This window comes from Abrus precatorius, unplaced genomic scaffold (genome assembly GCF_003935025.1).
Source record: "Abrus precatorius isolate BTA unplaced genomic scaffold, Abrus_2018 Scaffold6, whole genome shotgun sequence".
NCBI classification, from domain to species: domain Eukaryota; kingdom Viridiplantae; phylum Streptophyta; class Magnoliopsida; order Fabales; family Fabaceae; genus Abrus; species Abrus precatorius.
This window is the reverse complement of record NW_020874406.1, coordinates 16,238,576-16,261,324: the sequence shown is the minus strand read 5'-3', so window position 1 is coordinate 16,261,324 and position 22,749 is coordinate 16,238,576. Positions and strand designations below refer to the sequence as shown.

At 29.6% G+C, this 22,749-nt stretch overlaps 3 protein-coding genes across 5 annotated transcripts; all 3 read right to left on the bottom strand.

The window, feature by feature from the left end:
• Positions 1 to 5,449: 5,449 nt before the first annotated feature.
• On the bottom strand, positions 5,450 to 6,176 carry LOC113869875. The gene is made up of 2 exons (XM_027506379.1): positions 5,661 to 6,176; positions 5,450 to 5,540 (listed from the first exon to the last, which is right to left on the bottom strand). Exons 1-2 carry the CDS (start codon positions 6,174 to 6,176, stop codon positions 5,487 to 5,489), a joined length of 570 nt encoding a protein of 189 aa, XP_027362180.1. The 3' UTR covers positions 5,450 to 5,486.
• Positions 6,177 to 14,489: 8,313 nt separating this feature from the next.
• Positions 14,490 to 15,330, bottom strand: LOC113869094 (calmodulin-like protein 1). The gene has a single exon (XM_027505237.1). The coding sequence runs from the start codon at positions 15,274 to 15,276 to the stop codon at positions 14,713 to 14,715; it is 564 nt and encodes a 187-aa protein (XP_027361038.1). The 5' UTR covers positions 15,277 to 15,330; the 3' UTR covers positions 14,490 to 14,712.
• Positions 14,490 to 21,250, bottom strand: LOC113869093 (ATP-dependent RNA helicase eIF4A). Of its 3 annotated transcripts, XR_003505467.1 has the most exons (8): positions 20,996 to 21,250; positions 20,863 to 20,911; positions 20,653 to 20,790; positions 20,214 to 20,429; positions 19,703 to 19,742; positions 19,511 to 19,608; positions 19,125 to 19,245; positions 14,490 to 15,203 (listed from the first exon to the last, which is right to left on the bottom strand). XR_003505467.1 is itself a non-coding variant. In XM_027505236.1 (7 exons), the coding sequence occupies exons 1-7, from the start codon at positions 21,049 to 21,051 to the stop codon at positions 19,228 to 19,230; spliced, it is 615 nt and encodes a 204-aa protein (XP_027361037.1). In that variant the 5' UTR covers positions 21,052 to 21,250; the 3' UTR covers positions 15,962 to 19,227. The 3 variants fall into 3 exon arrangements, 1 of the variants encoding a protein (XP_027361037.1); XM_027505236.1 differs by lacking the exon at positions 14,490 to 15,203 and having other exon boundaries at positions 15,962 to 19,245; XR_003505468.1 differs by lacking the exon at positions 14,490 to 15,203 and adding an exon at positions 17,495 to 17,653 and having other exon boundaries at positions 20,863 to 21,250.
• Between the last annotated feature and the right edge of the window lie 1,499 nt (positions 21,251 to 22,749).

The following is a 22,749-nucleotide window of genomic DNA, read 5'->3' as shown; positions in this document are numbered from 1 at the left end:
TTTTATATCAATGTACATGTGTTTAAATAGTTCTAGATTTATATTTAATTTATCGTTATTAATTATAGTTTACATTAAATTTATTTTAAAAAAATTTAATGCGTTTAAAAATACGATTTAAGTGACATATAAACAATAAATGATAATGATTTGATTTATAGAATACGACGACTGAGACTTATTAACGGCGTTTTAAAATGTTTTTATTGAATGGCGAGGTGAAATTGATCCACCAAAGATTAAATTAGAAGACTCAGGCTAAAAAAAAATTGAATGTTAAAATAAATATAAAAGGAAAAAAAATGTAAATTTTTGTTTTCTAGTGAAAATAACACGAGAAAAAAATTGAAAAATACGAGAAATCTTCGTAAGGGGCCAAACAATAAAATTCAACAGTAAATTTGATATTATGACTTAATTAAATATCAGAAATGTATCTCTATCCATCTCATTATTTATCTAATTATTTATTTTTTCTATTTCTCTTCCATTTATAAGAAAAATACATTAGTATTGTTGTAAGAATAAAGAATATTTATATATATATATATATGGGATTTAAAAGATATATATACTAAAATATAGTATTTTTTTAAAAATTATAAAAATTTAAAATTTAAAAATCGTTGTTAACAATTTATAATATATATACTATAGAATAATGAAAAGTTAATGAGTTTTAAAAATTGTTACTATCGATTTTTAAAAAAAATATATGAAAAAATAAAAAATTGTCGAGTGGCAATCTTTTTTAAAAAAATTGATTGAAAAATCGTTAATTAAAAAAATTTATATTTTTATAATTTTTTTTAAATATCATATTTTGATAATTATTTTCGTATAAAAAAAAGATTCCAAGAATAACACTTTTCAAATTAATTTTTAATTTAAATAAAACTTACGATAATTTTAATTTTTTTATTCTACAATGACATGATTGTAAAAGTATACGTCTCTTCTTTTTAATCTATCCTAGCTTTAAGTTGTTGCATCAAGTACAACCACTAGTTATTATAGAAGTAGCTAATGTTTACTTGGTTTAAAAATATATATATATTTTTTTTATGTTTAAATTAGAAATATCTTTTAGTGTTTGTTTGACTTACAAAATTGAGTATAAAATTAAACATTAAAATTAAAATTGAGTTTTAAAATTTTAATTATTATATTTAGATGTTTATTTGAAACTATAATTCTATAGAGCAATTTTATGAAATGACATATAAATTTAGTTTACTTATTTCAACATGTACTTAGAAAATTTTTAACACTGTGTCTCCTCATCATCTTCGTAGTTTTTTATTTTTGTGATTTTTTTCTTTTCTATATACTTTTTGTTTAAGTATTTTCTTTCTTTTCTCTATTTCTTTGTTCTTTACTTTACTTGTGTACCTCTTTTTCTTTTTTTCTTTTTTTTTTCTCTTTTCCTTTTTAACCTCACTTTTACATTCATTATTAATATAACTTTTTATGTTTTTTTATTTTTTTTATTTTCTTTTTTTCCATTTTACATTAATTATTGATAAAAGTGATTTTTTTCTTTTCTTTTTCTTTTATTTTTTCTATTCTTCTTTTACGTCTTCTACTATTTTTCTCATTTTTTACATTTATTTTTTATTATTATTCTTTTACATCTTCTTTTTTCTTTTTATTTTTTTACATTTGTTACATATTTATTATGTTTATATTACTACAAACTATATTGTATTGCTATTCTTCACTTTCTACATTTGCCGCAAATTATATTATTTATGTTAATTGTATAATAAATCAATACTAAATGCAACAGAGTGATAAAAATATAATAAAAAATATATTTTTGAGCCATGATTATATTTGTGAATATTTATATACTTTAATCTAATTTATAAAAAAGACAATTCATGATAATATTAAATTTTAATGATAAATTAAACATAAAAAATAAATTTACTATATCATAATTTAAAAAAAAATATTTAATTATTATTTAATTATATCATCTTTAATAATTTATTTAATAATTAATTTTTATTTCTAATTAACATATTATTTAAAAATAAATTAAATTATTTTTTAGAAATTTATATCTTACGTCACACTATAAAATTTGATTTTAATTTAGAATTTTAATTCTACATTCTAATTCTTTTTTGTCAAATGTAAAATTACAATTTTGAACAAATTGTAATTCTAATAAAATTAAAATTAGAATTAGAATTCTGAACATCAATTTTAATTTCATACACTAAGCAAGCCCTAAGTTAAAATAATTATGTTTAAGTAAGAATTATTACCAAAAATAAACCTATTCTTTCAAATATTTTTTTATTTTAGATAATTTTATTTTATCTTTATTTTAAAGAAATAATTATTACACTAATTACTTGTAATTACTCAATTATCTATACATCTATGGGTGCTAAAGAAATTATCATAGTTTGAATTTTGAACACCTAAAAATAATCTTCAATGGAATGCTAATAGCTTCCCTCTCTCTGTCATCTTCATTTCCTTGACAGGACAATGGTATAAAAGCATGTGTTTTTCAAATTTTAAGACTGGAAAAGAGGCTTTTGAGATCTGAATCGTAGTTCCTCCTAAATCCATAGGGACATTCTTGGTGGCATCAGTAATTGAAAGCAAGGGGAAAATAAGAAAGACTCAACGCATGTTTATATAACTAAATATGTGCTTAAATAGTTATTTAAATATATATTTAACTTACTGTTATTAATTATAATTTTTATGTTAAATTTATTTTAAATTTTTAGCTTGAGTACAACTTATGATCAATTTTAACTTTTTATTTTTCAATGATATGATTGTAACATTGTAGCTTTGGAAGTTTCTTCTTTCTGATCTATCATGCCTTTCAGCTATTGTATTAGCCACAACCTCTAGTTGCCGTAGAAATGGTAGTGGTCACTCTAGGCGGATATGATGTGAACTTTTCACTGACACTTACATATATAATGTTTATTTGGTTTAAAAAATATATTGTTTTTAACTTCTTTTTTCTATTTAAATCATATGTATTTTTAGTTGAGATAATTATATTTGAGTCGGGATTATTACATACAATAAAACTTTCTTTTTGAGTATTTTTTATTTTAAATAAATAATTATTACATTAATTACTTGCAATTACTCAATTATCTATTTATTTAATGCATGGTTAAGAGATTATCATAGTTTGAATTTTGAACGCCTAAAGATAATCTTCAATGGAAATGCTGATAGCTTCTCCTTCTCTGTTATCTTCATTTCCTTGCCAAGACAAAAGCATGTGTTTTTCAAATTTTAAGAACGAAAAAGAGGCTTTTGAGATCTGAGTCGTGGTTCTTCCTAAGTCCATTGGTGCGTTCTTGATTAGCAAGGTGAAAATAAAAAAGACTCAGAGCATGTTTATATAACTATGCATATGCTTAAATTGTCATAGATTTATATTTAATTTATTGTCATTAATTATAATTTTTATGTTAAATTTATTTTTATAAGTTTTTTAATGTGTTTAAAATTGCAAATCGAGTGACACACACTCAATAAAGGTCAAAATAATAAAAATAAATTAAATCTTAAAATAAATATAAAAGAAAAAATTGTAAAATTTGTCTTTTTTAGTGAAAATAATGAGCGAAAAAATTACAAAAGATGAGAAATCTTTGTACTAGGTCAAGCAACAAAATATAATAATAAATTTGATATTACGACTTGTTTAAATAATTTAAAGCCATGATTTATAATTTATTTATTTATTTACATATTTTTCACCAAACTCATCCATCACTTTCTAATTTAGCCTTGATCTTTCAATACTTTTTCTCTTTTGATAGTTTCTACATTGATATAACTAAGAAACGTTTTATGGGTATCCATGAAGTCATAGATCAATAATCAAGATTTATTCTTAAAATAAATATATCTTTTTTCTTTGAAAAATATATAATGCAGTTTGGATTTATGCTTTTATTCGGATTGATCTTTTAAACTTTTGATAAAAGAAAAATCTCTCAACCTGCATGTCTTTTATGGTGTAAATTAACATTAACTGAAGAACTTATATACATTCATAAAATGACAGATTATTTTTATAACAAAACTTCTATAATAATATTTTTCTCTCTATGTTTGAAATAATATGAGCGACAAAAATTACAGTATATTTGATATCACGACTTAATTAAATAATTTAAAGCGCTTTTAATTTATGAGTTCTTTTTATTTACATAGTTCTCACCTCACTCATCCATAACTATTTAATTTAGCCTTAAACTTTCAATACTTTCTCTCTCTTTTAATAGTTCTACATCGACATAACTAAGAAATGTTGTATGGGTATCCATGAACTCTCAGATCAATAATCAAGTCTTAGTAAATTCGAATGTTTAACTCATTTGCAAATTGTAACTAATATGAAACTTACTCGTTACTAGTACTTATTTTTCAATTGTTGATAAAGAAATCACTACCTAGAATTGATCTCGATGTCAATTAAATCTTTCAAAAACGTAAATTCATCAAATTCATTACTGAATCTTCATAAGAACAAAGAATGAGAAAACCATTTGAATATAATCTTCGTAATTTGATGATGAACTGAAATCTTCGTAAATTTGCTGTCATAAATAATTGGCACTTTGATTTTGTCACAGTTGCTTAGAGTTAATTTATAGACGAGTTTTTCTTCTCCAAAGTACATAATAAAAAAAATGCATGTGTTTTTTTCCCTATGCCGAAAGGGAAAAAATATAATAGACAGAGGCCACGTCAACAGAAACAAGAGAAGAAAATAAAAAGAAAACAAACTAGAGAGCACTGCAACAGGCAGAGACAATGACTTTGATCCCAACTTATATTCCCAGTTAGTTACTATTTTGTGACAGCTCACATTAGATTCAAGATTCAAGGATTCAAGAAAGAACATGTAATTTATCGGTGAACATTAATATCACACATATTTAATGAAAGAAAATTAAAATAAATGCACATGTAGGTTGTCAAAACAATCCACCAATCTCCAGCTATTTACCAAAACACCACCTCATAATCATAAAACGAAGTAAAAAAATTTCAAAGCGATCTGCATTAATTTCCCTTCAAGAATAAGACTAGTGGTTAGGGAAATCAATGTTGATAAATGGAGCCTAGCCAACTCACTTGATCTTTTTGGCACATGGAGCTATAAATATAAACGAAAAGTAAAATTTCAACCGATAAAGACAATTTTCTTTTGGTGTCAAGAGTCAAATACTCAAATGCAAGAAGCAAATAATTTGTACATCAAATAGCCAAATCCTACAATATTCTACGAATTAGAAGAGAAGAATAGAAATTGACAAGAAAATCCTAACACAAATTCACTTACTTATCCCACCCCAATGAAGAAGAGAAAAAGAAAATGACCTTTCTTTTAATCCCCCACCTTGTCATCAAGGCAAGGAAAACCAAAAGAAAGAAAGGAATAGGTCCACTCCTCTACAAACTCAACACTTCACTGCCATGACTTATGTGCCAATCTCCAAATCTCTGCAACTTGACCCTCCTTCATTCAACAGCTCCTGGATTACACCAAAAAGAAAAACAAAATATTCAATAATTAATCAGACAAACACCTAGCTAGCTAGTGATTTGATAAAAGAAAAGGCAAAATAAATAAATAAAAGTGATTTATATAAGACCTGAGAAGAAGTAACATTAATTGGAGCTCCCTCATTGACCAATGCAGACCTTCTTGGTTCAACACCCCTATCAGAAGAACCTTCACTCTTCTCAACCTTCTTAGAACCAATGTGGCTCTTTCTGAGACCAAGAAGACCCTTCCACCTTGTTGAGGACCCTTTCGGTGGCCTTAGAGAAAAATCCTCATAATATTCATCATCGTTTATAAGGAGTTCTTGCTTGAGAGTGGTGGTGGCCCTCTGAACCTGGTTGTTGCAATTGTCCTTGTACGGCAACAACCTACCCTTGAAGAAAAGCTCATCAGCACTCATCATAGAGTAGTTTGTGACTGAGAATTCAAAGTCTGAGGACACTGGCGCGTCTGATCTGGAGCCTCTTTGCTCTTGCTTCATGGCTTGTTGCACATCCACAAAATCATTTGAGAAAGAGATTCTGGGGCTCATTGGAGCGCAGTGATGATGGTAGTGGTGATGACGACCCTTTTGCTCGGAGTTGTACATGTCTAAGCATGCCATGAGATTTCAGAACAACATCTAAATTAAAAAGAAAACAAAATGGATGTGGGAGAAGTAGAAACAATAAATTCTACTTGGGTTGGGACCCCCTCCCTCACACTGTTACAACCCCACTTACAGCAGATGTTTGTATTTATATGTGTCACAGAAGGGATCTTCCTTTGGATTTTTCATCCCACCTTTGCAAATACATACTATTATTTACATGCATGGCATGCCGTGACATGATGTTTTGTCATGACATGTTAATTTGGCATTCAATGACGGTCAATCTTCAAGATATGTACTGTCTCCAGTTTACACTGCTCTCCTTGGACACAAGTGAATTGTGAACTCCATGGAAAAATATGCAAGCTAGCCAACAAATTAAGTAGTAGTATTTAACTATTTATTCTCTTTCTTACCCTTTTACCCCTTGGGTAGTGGTAACTCATGCAAATAAAGCTCTCCTTTTTAGGCCAATCCCTTGTGTTTCATGTTGTAATGTAAACAAAGTTTTGGGAAGATTCGAAGAACTTGCACTTTTAACCATGTCATCTCAGCATCCAATGCATGCTAACAAAACACATATGCATTATCCATCACTTGCTTTCTTTCTTCTTTTTTTTTTCCCTTTTTAACAAAGTAATCCAACTTGTATGGTTCTATTAGAAAAGCTGGAGAGGGTTGCATGCTTCTTGTTCTCTTAAGTGAGTCTTGTGTATGCAAAACCAAACAAAGGGTGTTAAAATTAGTAGACAAGGTTGTGTGTTAAAAACAGTTAGCATTTGTGGTAGAGAAAGCAACCGCAGTGATATTTAAAGGAATGGGGTATTGGGAGGGATTAGGGAGACTTAAATTCTTCAAAAAATTTCATCCAAGTTTTAAGGCTCCCACCAAAGTGGCACAGGGGCACAGTGGCAGAGTTACAGCTTACAGAGAGGACCGGCATGCATGCACAGCTCTGCTAGTTGACCAAGCTTTGACTCCAAAATGAACAAGCCAGGGAATGAGCTGGCGACACTGACGGATCAAAGTGACCACGTGACCCGGGATTGTCTTTCAATTAGATAATCAAATTTCAATTTAAGGACAAAATTTTATTAATTCAAATTGAAACTTTAATGTTAGCTAGCACTGAATTTTTGTGAAGAAAAACTAGGAACAGAGACCAATATTTGCACTTAAGTTCAAGGGTGGTAAATATATCGCTTAGATCATGGATCTCTCATGCCAAATTTAAACATAGTAATCTCATATTCATATGTTGTGTATATATTACTATATTGTACATGTTCATAATGGGGTAGTGGGTAGAGCTTGCATTAATTGGCCATAATGAGGGCATTTGAAATTGCTTCCCTTTTCCAAGTCACTCAGCCTCATGTTGTGCACTGAGAGGAATCACGTGGCATGAATATGATCCCTTCACTTCCTAAGTTAGACAGCTCTCGTCTTTCACCAATCACTAACTCATAGAATTGTTTGAATCTTCATTATGTAAATATTCCTTGTAGGCACTAAATGGCTTTGCATCCCAACTTCTGTTTTGCCAATCATGGGGAGGAAACAAACGCAGCCTTCATAAATCAACAAGTATAATCATGCATATTGTTACTAAATACAAATATATTATTATTTTTTTTCAAATGGCCCAGAGAGAGAGAGAAAAGGGTCATAGTCTTGAACTCTCGGACCAGTGTTTAGAAGTAGAATTACTCAGTCTTCAGGGCCAGGAAAGCCTGGTAACATGCAGGAAAGGACACAGAGTACTAATAAAAAAAAATTAACTTTGAAGCAAAGGACATGGTTGTCACTCACGTGGTTCAATCCTTTTCAAGAGGCTGGCCTAATGGGGTTATGCCACGTGGCTGATTCCCACAAATGAAAGGCTTCGAACATGGACCAGTCAAACACATTCAGCAAATTCTTGGAGAGTAAAAGGCTGTTGGATTTGGCCTGATCTCGGTTTTGGTCTCCCATCTTGTTAGCATCTCCTTGCATCTTATTGGCTGTGATACTATCTAAACCAATGTTAATTTCATATTAGCTCTTCTATTTAATGCATGTGCTCCTTTCCCAATGTCAGATCAAAAGAAAGAACGAACTAGTTGATTCTCTAGTGTTTATTGTTTCGCTGCCAGATTCAATTGTGGCTAATTTAAGAGAGTCAGAACAAAAAAGCTAGAGATTTCTATAACTAAAAAAAGTTTGTATTTTGGTCACAATTTAGAGAGAGAAGCAAGTGATCAGACGGGTGATTGAAAATATATTGAAAAACTTATAAACATAAAAATTTAACAAATTTTTAATTAATAACATTGAAATTTTAAATTGTAACAATTTTTTATATACACTTTTAATAAATTTTTAAATAAAAATATTATATTTATTAATTTTTAATTAATAATTTAAAAATATTACTTAAAATAAACCAATGTTTTTCTATTCTATGCAACAATATTCGAGGATCAAGTGTTTATTTTATGCAACGGTATCAACTAAAGTTGCGACATTATTAGGTAAACATGATAAAAGTTGGCTAATGATCTTGATTCTCATATAAGTTGGATAAAGGTTGTTATTCCTTTTAGGATTGGTCAGTGGTGTAATAGCTCCTAATTAACTTCATACGATGCAGGTATGCAAAGAATCCAAAGATTAGTTGATTGATTTAGTGGGTCAAATATTTACGCGTATATATAAGAATTGGAATTATTAGGTTAATTAAAAAATATTTACAGTTAGTAAGTTTTTATTGAGTATTTGGAAGATTATTTCATGTAAAAAGTTAAGTACATACTAAACAAAACTCTTTTTTAGCGTGCTCTTTCATTGATTCTATTGATTTCGGTCTAATAATCCATTAAGGGTACGGAAATGCACGGGCAGTGAAACTAGTTGATCCCTTAATTGTAATACTACTAAAATGTAAATTTAATGCAAATTGGAGTCATAGTATTGTAATATACTGTTCCATTAGCATCATTGAAATCCGTTACTGTAGAGAATGCTTGGGGGTAAGATAAAACAAATGTCTGAAGAAGAGTAATGATCCTTCTAAGAAGTTGCGTTGAAAAGAAAAACGTATATGATTTTTGGGAGACAGAGATGGACCTACATTTTAAATAACATCTTCCAAAAGTCCTCATGCTGTGAAGAGCCTTTCTTTCAGCCAGTACTTGCACTGTGATATAAGTTAAAATAGGGCAAGTCACGCTTGCTGAATCTATTCATTAATTATCGTGACTTTTTTATGCTTGCGCCAGTTGCATGCCACACATTAGGACTTTCTTTGATCCTCTCTCTGAGTTCCACATATTAGGCACAACACAAGTGAGTTTCTTCTTATAAATCACAAAATGCATCTGCAATAATCCATTTGAGATATGGTGCACTTATCACTGCTGATTTTGTAGTAATAGATAAATAATATCATATTAATTACCTGCAAAAAAAGTTAACTGTGACCTGTAATAACATGTCAATTGGCTAGAGCTTTGTGCATATTATTAAATGCTCCATATCACATGAAGCATTGAAGACTACCTAATTACAAATAACTAGATACACTGAAGGAATATCTACAAATACAAATGAAATATATTAAAAAGCATAGATTAAAGGATATGGAATTTATTGACATCGGGTTTAAATTTGAATCCATTTGTATTTTTAATAAATAATAAATATATTAATCAAATGATTGAATATGTTATATTATTCTAGTAATTGTCAATATAAAACTTTATGATAACTTTCTTATAACTTATGTCTTACACTTAGTATTAATCGATGATCTAGACTCAAGTTACACACATGTACTTAAAAAAAAAACTTAATTTTTTTGGGATTTTATTATACTTAAGGGGAAAGCCAATAGGTATCCACACAACTTGCATATTTGTACTAGTAATATAATTTGTTGTTGTTCTTCTTCTTAGACTTTCTCAAGGTTATTAATATTCAATTGTATTATGTATTACAAAAATAAGGAGTGGGGTAAAGGGAAGATTTTTCTAACCCTCAATGGGAGTGGGGCGAGTGCCCATTTTTCTTCCCTTACAGTAATGTGAATTGGTGGGATCGAAAAAGCAGGGAGGATGGAACCTGCCCTTATCTTGCCGTGTTTCCTGTGTCTATGCAGATAGACAAACAAAAGGTTTGAGTAAAGAAATTTAAGAAAGTAAAAATTTTCTTTTGATTCAATAATTAATTTGAAAAATTAATATAACTTGATATGAAAAATCAATATACATCTAATGACGATACAATTTTAATATGCATAGTTTAGCAATATATATGGTTCAAGTCAAGTTAAATTTTATCTTAAATTAATTAACCTGACATATTTATTAAACTATTTAAATCTCGAGTCTAATTTATTTATTTGATATAAGTCTTTTTTAAAGTTTACGATGACTTTTTTTAAAAAATATAACCTTATTGAATATAATCTTTTTCATTGTACAACCAAAATCAATTAGCTTGTTTAAAGTTTGTTTTATAGTAAAACCTTTTAAATAAGTGAACAAGTCTTCTAAAGATACTAGACAATCTAAGCATTTAAATTGATAAATAAATATATAATATAAAGACATAATAATAATAATCCCACATAATAATATTCTTAAATTATTTATATTTACTTAATAAGTTAATTTGTTAAGTCTAAAAAACTCTTTAAATTACTTAAAAATATGTCTTTTTTTAATTATACAAACTTTTAAAAATATTAGCTTAACTTATTTAATAAATATGTCGTACTTGACCTAAGAACTAGACCATAGCTCGCAATTAACAAACCGAGTAAGTTATTCCCCTTATTATTAAGGATAAATCTTTCCTGTATATATGACTACTTGTTCTTTCAGTTTTATGTTTTCCCTTCTTTTCCCTTTTATTGTATGGGTTAATGTGAAAATCAAATCAATCATCAAAAATTAAAATCACTGCACCAAGTGCTAAATTGATTAGTTTTAGGCGAAGTATCAATAACATTATATTACATGTAACTCTATCTTGACATAAATGGAAAAAAAATATTGTGTTTTTCCCTCATTTTTCACTAGCTAGTCCTGCGACTTGAAACTTCTGTCAAAGGCTGAATAAAATGCTGTACAGCCATAACCAGAATCCAGCAGCTAAAACAAAGACTGGGGGCCCGAAACTGATAAATGCAGGACAGCGTAATCTAGCTAGTCATCATCCCTTAAGAATAGGGAATTGATGCTTCATAAATCATGTCAAGCACAGAAACTGCAGAAGAGGTATAATTCAACCTGTTAGATTTTAGGAAAAGGTGGATTTAGAGAAAAGGAGATAACAGTAAATAGTTACCAAGAGATTGTATAAATAGTTACATTTTACAGTATAATGGAAATGTATGGTAGTATATTCTTAATGCTAATTTATGAATTGAATTATGCATTTGATTTATCTCACTCTTGAGAAAAGGGTAGTTGTGCATCATTCATACAATTCAATATTCATATAAAATCGTTCTGTAATAAATAACACCCTTTTATAAGTTCAGTAATGAAATTAGAAAGCTGTCCATATAGCATTCTTTCGTAGACATGAAGTTCACACACATACAAATAAAGAAAGAAAGAAAGACTTAAACATAAATTTTGCGATTAGCTGTCACTATTCAGCTTTTAAATAAAACTACCCCGCGTAAGTTTAGCCCTGTTTATTTATAAGATAAAGAAAAAACACAATTAATGTTATAAAAAATATTACTGTATGAATAATATGTCTTTTGATATATTAATTTTAATTAATATATTACCTCCATAATTTTTACCGTACTATTAACAAATTTTAATAAAAAATTACTACTCTAGTCCTTTTTATAAAAAAAATAAAGTAGAGTATTTTTTTTTTATTATAAGAAACAAATAATAGATTCAAAAAATATTAATTATTAAATTTTTTTATTAGTATCATTAATTATATAAATTACTAACTATAATATTTAATATTATGAATATTTTTAAAATAAAGTTTATATTTATGAAAAACATAAGTGATTTAATTGCTTTCTTTGGTCTAGAGATTTAATATTTTATTTCTTATAAAAAAATCGGAGGTAGTATTAATTTTTTAATATGTACTTTTGATGTAATCCATTTGTAAAATAAATGTTCTTTAAAATGCATGCAATACTTCATTATCGATCCTTCCGCCAAGACTACAAGAATCTTGAAAAACGGATTTAATAACTGAATAATTGCATGAAGATTGGAGTTCCAATTTTAAGAATGGCCAATCTTTTACATAAATGGGCAAAAAATCTGAACTCCAATCTTAATTTAACGATTCTCAAATACTACTGCACTAAATTCAAATCCAGAATCTTGTCCATCTCTGAAATACTTGTGGCACATATTTATAACTTCCAAGCTACTAACTAGAGACAAAACGATTAACAACCCATGCATTCTGAATTAATTTACATAAGTCTATACTACCATACTTGAGAGATTGCGAAAGGAAGGGAATAAAACTTCACAAAATTGAAGTCGCCATAGCTAATTACAATATAATTATTTAGTAATTAACCCTATCCAAGAAACTCAGAAAATAAACATTACAAAGAAAATATATCAATATTTTAGGTGTGGAAGATTCAATTTGCGTTGAGCAAACCATAGAATGCACAAAATACAATGCAGAAACTGAGTTGGGTTGTTTCCTTTGTATTTCCGTATACACGATTTGTACATAGATAGAATAAAACGCCACAACAAGCGATACGCTTTCAAATTTCAAAACTCACACGGGCAGCTGTAAACAGATAATAATAAGTATGCATGGGTTCACTTCGTCTGAGGTTCAGAACACCAATGTCTTCTTTTATTTATTGTATCATATTCCTTTTCTGGCACTGCATCCAATGTTATAAATTTAAACAAAATAGTAATATATGGTCTAAAAAAATATGTTCATTCAAGGTGAGTATTGTTTGGCAGTATCAAGAGTGACAATGAGTTTTATGTACGCAATTCCTACTCCATTGTTTGCTAATTCTATGCCTCAAAAACTGTAATGAGAACACGATGCATCCTTTATGGAGGGCAAAAGCAAATGTGCATATCAGGAATATCAAGGTTGCACGAACGTTTATCCTTTTATTACCTTTGAGTAAGAGTTATGCTCTACCCAAAATGCTTGCGAGCCCAATAATCAATGAATAATTATATACTCCTGCCTTTGGTGTTGATACCACTCATCAATAAGAGAGTGACTTTGGTACACTATTTATCTATGCTTAGTAAATTATATATTTTGAGATTTTTTTAATTTTATTAACATCAATTTTTAAGGTTAATTTTAAATAATTAAAAGTAGTAATTTTAAATAAAAAAAGTATTGATAACACTAAAAATATACGAGTAAAATAAATACTTTAGTTTCAGTTAAGACATATCACTTTTAAATTATTAAAATCTATCATAAAGACCGGTGTTAACATTTTTTTTATAGAATACTTTCTTTATTTCAATATAAAGCATACCTTCTAGTTATTACTTTAAAGACAACAATTAAACATTTAAAAATAATTTTTTTTATTAAAAATATAATATATAGTGTTATTAACATGTCTTCATCATCATTTTTAATGAAAAATTATGTACTAATATTTTAATAATTGCCCTTGGGACAATGGTAGACAAGATATATATAATAAAATATTAATATGAAACTTTGTATAGAAGATGCATGCATCTTTAGACTAATTATAAATTATTAAATATAATTAAAATGCATATTATAATTAATTTAAATCATATATTTTTATCAAAGAGTTATTTTTTATTAAAAAAAGACAATTACTTTTATAAATTTAAAACAAATTGATTGTTTCGCCTAACTCTATATTACATGCAGGGAAAATAAAAATATACAGGAATCAATACTTCTCGTTAAATTTGAGGATGGCTCGGTGTGCTACTGAAATAGATAGTTGAATTCCTTAGCTTAACTCTTTTACATGCTTAAAACTCGTTAGACATGGCTTAGATTCTGGTTAGAAAAGTTTATGATAAATTTATTAAAAAAATGATTTTAATAAGCTTGTTAATATATAATTTATCAAAATAATTTATTCTTTTTCAGTTTATCGAATAAGCTTCATTGTTAAATTTATTACATAAGTTATTGTTTTAAAATAATTATTAAATAAATAATTATCCAAATGCAATTATTTCTTGAAAATTAAACAGCTATCCTCATCTAGTTATGTTATATCTCTTCCCACAGTTCATCTCCTGATTTCATTTTGCAATAGGAGATCAACAGTGAGAAAACTACGGGAGCAGGAAATCAAAAACAATAAAATTTGTGATTTTTGTATTAGAACATTACACTCTTTACTAACAAATATGATAATTACCGTACATTGAACCAAACTATCCATTTAGCATTTGGAAACACTATATCTTAAGGAAAAGAAACTAAATATCTTAAGGAAGACACAGCTTTGGAAACACTATATCCCAAAGTTCTAACACACAGATGATGCTTTCACCTCAATGCATAATATATTGACTTAGGCTAGTTTCTTGCCACTCATCATCATCCTTGTAAACTCATTCAAGTCTATTAAACCATCTCCATTTCCATCCACCCCTTTGACCATTTTTTTACAAGCGCTAAGGGTGCAACTCTCTCCTAGCCTTTTCAAAACTTGTGACAACTCCTCAGCACTAATTTTCCCATCACCGTTCAAATCGAATACTTGAAAAGCATTTTTTATCTCCGTTTCTTTTATCTTACCCTCACCATTGAACATTTCCATGTACTCTTTAAAGTCAATGAATCCATCTCCATCGGAGTCCATGACCTTAAATGCCTTCACTGCCTCAGTGTCCCCAATGCCCCTATCCAAGGCCCTTGCAGCTGCCTTGTACTCTTCAAGGGAAATCTTGCCATCTTTGTTGGTGTCAAATTTCTCGAACACCCATTTCATTTCCTCTTCTTTTGGCTGGAAATTTGGTTCTGCAGTTGAAGTATCTCTTGACTTGAAGCTATTCTTCTTCGCTATATTTTTGCGTGAAAAGGAAGGTTTCCATGAGAAGCTATGACTAAACCTGAGAAAACTCAAATTTGACATGGTCTATTAATAGAACTTTGATACAAAAGATACACAAATATTTGGTTTTTGTATGACTATGAATGCTACAAGATTATGGCTTGTTTATATAGACATGCTTCCTCCTTTGGAATCCCTCGAGGCTCATCAAGATGTGGTTTCTAAATGAGAAGTTGTAGAATTTGAATAAAGACTCATTCTCATGCTAAGAGTTTAAACTAAAGTTGAGTATATTCTTTGTCCTAGTTTCTTTCGCGTTAGGAATGTGAGTGGCTCCTAATTCAAGTTGTAGATTGATAAACACTAGTTTGGTGAAATTTGAATAATTTGTTGTAGAAGGGATTGAACAAGGTTCACTCAATTAACGTGCTTGGGTTAGGTTGAAATGCATCTGTTAGACGATTCCTTTGATCTTTTTGTAAAACCGTGTATTCACCACCACGGCCACTTAAGAGTTGAATCCTATTCTTATTCCACTTGTTAATTTAGGTATGCATATGTCGAGCACGCAGTGGCGGAACAAAATTATTTTGATAAGGGTGGTCAAGACAGAGAGAGTCATTGTTGCAAGAGTAATTTAGTAAACATAATTGTAACTTATATTAAAAAAGAAAATTTTATATGGAATGAAAGGGAAAAAAAAAAAAAATTGGGTAGCCACGCTCGTTGTTTTCTTTTTCTTTTTTTCTTCTTTTGTCTTAGTAGGATACTCGTTCTCAACTCTTCAAGAAATGCAACTAAGGGAGTGAATGGAATACTGAATCACTTTATTCACACGCTCAATTTCCATTTCGAAAGGCTTAAAGTATATCTATCACTATCATTTTGACTCTTGAAGAGAAGTATAGAAAACGACTAATGAAAAAATAAGGGGGTGTTTTGATTTGAGATTGTTTTTTTAATTTTAATTAACACTTTATTTTCTGTTTTTTATTTTTAAATATTTTTATGGGATATTTTCACTTGTATTTTATTAAATCTTTGAAAATAAAAAAACAATATTTTAGTAATTGAAAATAAAAAAAATTCTTTAATCATTCGGCTCCTAAAAATCGTACGTTGTTAGAGATAAGAACTTTTCAATTTGGAACCTTTTTTTTTTCTTTCAAAAGGGGTTGAGGAGTTGGTTATAGGATCTAACATCCTCTGAATCGGAATGAAACCTTAAAGCTCCTTTTATTCTCATGGAAATATTTTAAAATCAGACCACCTATTGTACTGATCCGACTGTGAACGAGCATATTGTTAATTTGAACATTATTTTGATTCAATATATTTAACAGCTTGATCCAATTGAATAATGGCCTAAAAGTCTCCCTATTTCCATGTTTAATTTGTTTTTCAAAACATTGTCACATGATTTATCCACAGATCAACGTATGTTATATCCTCTTTTTGGTCCAGCGAGGGTGGGGTATAGGAAACGGATATTTTGCTGAGAATCGAACACACTGGTCTTATTGCGTATCCCTGCTCTTAAACACATGTTCTATCCATTAAAATACGTAACCTCTATTAGGCTACTACACGCAGCTTAAGTAATTTTAACTCCAACAGTTTTCTATTCCACTTGTGTCAAGTTGAACTAGATAATAGATATTCTAGTGACAACAACGTGATTTGAATTTCACCAAAATATTCCCCTTACCACTAGACCATATGCAATTGAAAAACTTTTTTTGAGCACTTGAACTTACCTTTTCGTTGAGCCAGCAAGTTGCTAGGTATCTACGAATATCAAAGGTAAAGTATGACACTGACAAATAACAAAGCGGTAGAGAAAGATCAGGAGCATTTAGAAACCTCTTACTAGGGCTTAATCCGAATTTGCAACAACATAAATGAAATCTTTCTAGGGTAAATAGGAAAAAGATCCCCCGTTTCTGGTTTCCCAAATGAAGGCAACCAATGTAAGCTCCCCTCTCACAGGTATTAACCATTCACTTCTTCATATTAGGAATTCAAATATTATTTTCTTAGCTGCTCACATTTTCTCGGCCTATCAACTCATGCACTTTCTACCCAACACTATCGCCACACAACAGCACACGATAACTGGGCTGCAATAAGCCGTCCAAAGTCCCAATAATCCCAATTTCAGATTAAAGCTCATCAAAACCGCGATCGGCACCCACACACTACAGAAAGAGAGTCCCAAAGTCAGCCTGGCACTCCCCTTTAGCAGATGATGGAAATATAAACAAAATGGAACAAAAATTCATTTCTCTTTTTTTTTTCCGTCCAAGGCTACTTCCTACAACAAATATGAACTGATGTAAGCATACACACTTTCGCATTGTGTTTTTGTGCATATTCCAGGCCCGACAGATCCTACAGCTTTGCATTGCAAGGATAACGGACTACGAGTGTCAAAATAGATCAATTCCATCAACCCGACCTATTTAACATCACAAATCATGCGAGTGGGAATTCCAAATTAATAACCCAAGTCATCCATTTAACTCTTCAGGAATTGTTGACTGATAGACGAGTCCTTTTTATGTAATTTGTTATATTCAATTTACATGATATTCTTAATGTATTGTCCATCATTTTTTATAATCAAATTGTTGTTTTTTTTATTCAATTTTATGAACCATGTTTTGGGGCAAGCAAATATGTATTTGTCAAATTTAAATTTTCATGTAGAAAAAGTATCTTCGGTAATCTAACATTAATATAATATAAATTTTTGTCCATGTATGTAGTGAAGGATGTTGATGATTGAGTTTTTAGGTTTCATAAGTCAAGTCGATCCACCCAGGATTCTGGGTTTGTGAAACACGAATCAAGTATGAATTTTCATTCTGGCTTGGCTAATTTAACCATGCAGCCAGGCTTAAACAGTTCACCCTGCCCAATTAAACAGCCCCACTGTTGAAGAGTGAACAATTTCCGCGATAACGAATTCTTTTACGGGTGAACAATGTTAACCAGACAAAATAATACAGTCCTAATATTTTCCTGTCTTTCAAAAACTTCAGTACTGACCGAACGGCCAATGTCAACCTAAGAAAAAAACACGACATGCGACTATTCTGATTTATGACATGAATATTAAGATGAATGTCACTGCCTGGGCGTTTCACCAACGAGACAACTTTTTACTTTCATGTTCTGTCCATTGGAAAGCCAAATATTGGACTGTTGCAGTTAGAAGAGTTTTACTGCTCGTTTGGTTAGCAACGAAAATAAATTTTACACACTACAGACACAGTCGCAAGAAAAGTTTATAGCCAATTTTAAATCACAAGGTTTTGGCATAACTTACTAGATAAGAAGTGTCACTGTCAGATTTCAGGACATTTTAACTTTAAACTTCTGCCTTGACACAGTTTACATAGCAATGTTAATGTCCAAGTGTCTAAGTTGAAATACCTTTACCCATACTTAGTTTGCTGAGCATCATAACCCATTTATTAAATTAAAATTATAAAAGTGTGATTAATGCTTCTTTCTTCAACAAAATCTTACTATTGTTAGTTGCTTAAATTCAACCCTAAGAGTTGAGGTTAACATTTTTCTATAAATTTTATTATGTGTTTGACATTTCACCTTGTTTTTAAAGTTCTCCCAAAAAAAATTACAAAAGTTGTTCCCATTAATATTTTCTTTCAAAAAATCAAGAAAGAAAATTTTGGTTGGCAATTCCTTCATATCCTCAAATACCCTTTTTATAGTGTTCAAAAATACATGACACTACATCTCTAAAAAATAGAAAAGGCCAAAAAGTTTGTCATTTCTACCAAATTTCTGAAACTCTAATTTTAAACAACCAATAGATGATGCAATCTAGCCTAAAAGACTATAATGCAAAATAATAAAAAGAAGATTAGAAGTATATTTTCTTTGCAGTAGTGACTACTCACAGAATATTCAAAGGAACGAGAGGGCTTCAAGTCTTTAACCATTCAAGAGTGCAAGCCATCAAAGCCTTTGCTTTTTTCAGGGAACATCAAAGACTAAACATCTTCATAAAATGTCAAGAATCTGCAATATGTTTAACATATCCATCCATAAGACCAATTAAAGAGCCTAAAAAGACGGTTGTACAATTATCCTAACCAAAAAGGAGGACCAATATTAATAAAAAAAAAATGTTTTTCATCCAATTATATAATATATAAGACCAACTCTCTTGCTCTGAATAGAAAGTTATATATCTGAATAAAACCCAACCAATTCAGAGCGAGATGAATAGATATGATCCTGACATTGTCAAACTCATTTGGTAAGAGTTAGCAAGCAAACTTACTTGCATTGGCATCTCTTGCATGACAATATTACTGCTTTCTTCAATACTTTTTAGAGTTACCACTTCCCCACCGACAACCATATTGATGACAATTCCATCTGCACATTAGTGAGGAATCTTAGGAAAAAAGAAAAAATCCAAACCATCACTTAACAAACTATGGAGCTACTAGCTAGGCACCAAAGAAAGTACCAGGTGTTAAACAAGTTGCCAAACGCCTTCCATATGTTTCCTGAGGGAAACACAAAACAATTGGAAAAGAAAAAAGAAAAAAAATCATAGGAAGTTGGAAGAGACGATATAAACACACAGACACCACTATCACCACACACAAATCACTAAACCAGCATTCTTCATCAATGCTAAAGGTAAAATGCAGCTAAGGTATAAAGAGGGAAGATTCTTATGAAACAAAAAACTAACTGGAGAACCCAAAATTCAAAAATATAAAGGGAATAGATTGCCTTTTCACTGGCAAGTACTAACTGCACACAAAAGCAACCTTATATAGCAAGAATAAGAACCCTTAGGATGGTCTGTGGGGTCCACCTGATCCATGTGAATTAATCTGAAGTCTATTGTTCTCGGTGTCATACACAAAAGCCAACATTTACAGTCTCACTATCAAAGGATCTTCCAGACAAGCATAAGAATGCAGACACTACATAGATTAAATTGTAAAAAAGAAGAGAAAGAAGCATACCTTCTTTGCTGGTAATTCATAGTTAATAAGAAGATGAGCATTCAAGGGAAGCTCCCCAGAAGCAAGGTGAGGAAGGCAAGCGTCTGTGACAATAATCATGTGAGATCTCTCATCTTTACGTGCCTCATCCTCATGATTAATCTGATTCCACCTTGCTGTCACGTGCCGAAATTTCTCTAAAATAAAAGCACGTTCATCTTCAGCGAGGTCACTATACTGCCACATGAAAAACAAATTCGAGCGTACAAATTAGCCACAAAAAAAATGAAGAGAAATGCTACCAATACACTTTCTAAGGCTAAAATTTATTGAAAACTAAAAAAATTGCTTATATGCCACTCTTTTTTCACTCCTAGTTTAATTATTCTCTCTCATGCTTCTGTAATTTTTAATAAATGTCTTCCTAGCACTCCTAAAAAATGAATAGGAGTTACCGTACCAAAGCATTGGATGAAATGAATGGGAGAGCGGAGAGAGAGGAGCAGAGAGAGTCGAGGTCGTCACGAGTGCTGCAACACACCACAATTGGTAAGCATGGACGCCGACCTACCAGATCCAGTAGCTCAACCACCGTTTGCTGCAATTAATCAGTGTTTTCAATAAACAAAATCTCAACCCTAACCAAACGGTTTCACAAATCGAATTCTACCATTTTGAAGTGAATCCGATCTACTGCGAGGTAGAAATGGCGCGGGTGACTGAAAATAAAGGAAAGAGAGAGAGGTGGTTACTGGTTAGAGAAGAAGGGAGGAAGCGGAATGAGAATGAAACGAGTAGGGTACCCGGAGGGTCCGGTCTGAAACGGTGGAGACGAAGCATCGATGGAATCGATGGCCATCTTCGGAGATGAGATGCTTCACCCTCGCCGGTTGCCGTCAAGGCTCAGATTTGCAAGAGGTTCTTTGCTTCAGCCCAAAATTCCCTTCACATAGTCTAAAATGAAATTCAACAAGTTCGTTGATATTTTTGTTAAGAAAAAAAATATATTATTGTAAGTAAAATTATTTTGGGGAAAATATGTTTTTAAAAAATGTTAGTAAATAAAAAGTATATATGATTGATTTTACTTATGAGATTCAGAAAAATATATATATTTGAAAAATAAATATTATCCAGTTTATTTGTATGCTTATAATTTTGTCTCTTGACTTCATTTTTTTAAATGTGGAATTCGTTTATATGGGACAAAAAAAAAATTGTACTCATTAATAAAAAGACTGATAGAAAATTTAAATCATTTCACAATTCATTGTATAGTATATTTTATTTTAATTTTTTTTTTTTACTGATAATTACAAGTCACCAGCTTCAACTATTTGAATGTGAGGGACATAACTTTTGTGTCAGGAATAATAATTCGATATTAGATTTTGTTGAAATTTTATTTTACTAAAAAAAATGTTTTAAAAGTTTATCGCTTCACTTGACATCAACGTATACTCGATATAAATTTTGTAGAGTCAGCAATATTTAAAATAAAATTTATTAAAAAAACCATCAAAACATGCATAATTTTTTTTTTAAGTTTAAGACAGGTTGGGCCAACTAAAATATTTTCCTGTCTTTACCCCCAAGAAAAAGGGTTGGCCCAATCGAGTCCGTAATATATTTTTGATTGAAATGATAAACAAGAATATTTATAATTCAAAAAAATATAGATTAAACAGCTTTATAATATATTTAATATTGTTTTATCTGAAGATTATATGTATTAGACAGCATATAACAAAAATATACTTTACAGTGCATTGATTAAATAATAGGCAAAATAAAAAGTTATGGTGTGACTTGAGCATTTTTTATGTGTTATGTCTCGATATATATCACACATGCCTTTTGAGTTTTACGGTGTAACAATGACAATGAAATGAAGTTTATCATGTTAGTTTAACATCTTTCTATAGAAACAAATAAATAAACATATATTATATGTTAAAAATATAAATTTTATTTAATATATTATTTATTTATTCAATTAAAAAAATTTTAAGTATGGAAAATAGGGGAAATTTTATAATTATTCCTAACATGGGATAATTGTTTAATTAAAAATAAAAATTTGCCACTTTGATTTATAATAACATTAAATGTTTACTTCTTTAATTAAGTAATTTTTCAATTTTAATTAAAAATATTTTTTAAAAAGTAAATATATTTGATTTTTTTTCTTACAATAGCGAATAATAAATATTTGTCAAGTATTTGTTCATGACAATGTCAATATCGTTTGGTTTAAAGACTAAAAGACATTGAGACAACGAAAATAATGAAAGACAAATATACTATTGCTTATGTGTATATATTGTGTTTGGAAGTGATAATAAAATGTTGTATATTACATTTTATATTATGTTTAGATATAAGAAACAATACACAAATATGATAGTTAAGAATAATATATATAATTTTGTATAATTATTAGGAATATTTTGATCTTCAAAAGTATAGTCCTATATTCTTAAAACTGGAATACTTGTGTCTCTTCTTCTAAAAAATACACTGGTATCCTTTAAATTTGTATCATTTATGTCCTTCC

What these genes read in the sequence shown, in the direction of transcription:
- LOC113869875 (XM_027506379.1), bottom strand. Translation starts at nt 6,176, where the DNA reads ATGGCATGCTTAGACATGTACAACTCCGAGCAAAAGGGTCGTCATCAC. An exon ending in TTAATGTTACTTCTTCTCAG is followed by an intron (nt 5,541 to 5,660) that starts GTCTTATATAAA and finishes GGTGTAATCCAG; the next exon opens with GAGCTGTTGAATGAAGGAGG.
- LOC113869094 (XM_027505237.1), bottom strand. Translation starts at nt 15,276, where the DNA reads ATGTCAAATTTGAGTTTTCTCAGGTTTAGTCATAGCTTCTCATGGAAA.
- LOC113869093 (XM_027505236.1), bottom strand. Translation starts at nt 21,051, where the DNA reads ATGGCCATCGATTCCATCGATGCTTCGTCTCCACCGTTTCAGACCGGA. An exon ending in TCATTTCATCCAATGCTTTG is followed by an intron (nt 20,430 to 20,652) that starts GTACGGTAACTC and finishes TTCATGTGGCAG; the next exon opens with TATAGTGACCTCGCTGAAGA. An exon ending in GGCAACTTGTTTAACACCTG is followed by an intron (nt 19,609 to 19,702) that starts GTACTTTCTTTG and finishes ACTAATGTGCAG; the next exon opens with ATGGAATTGTCATCAATATG.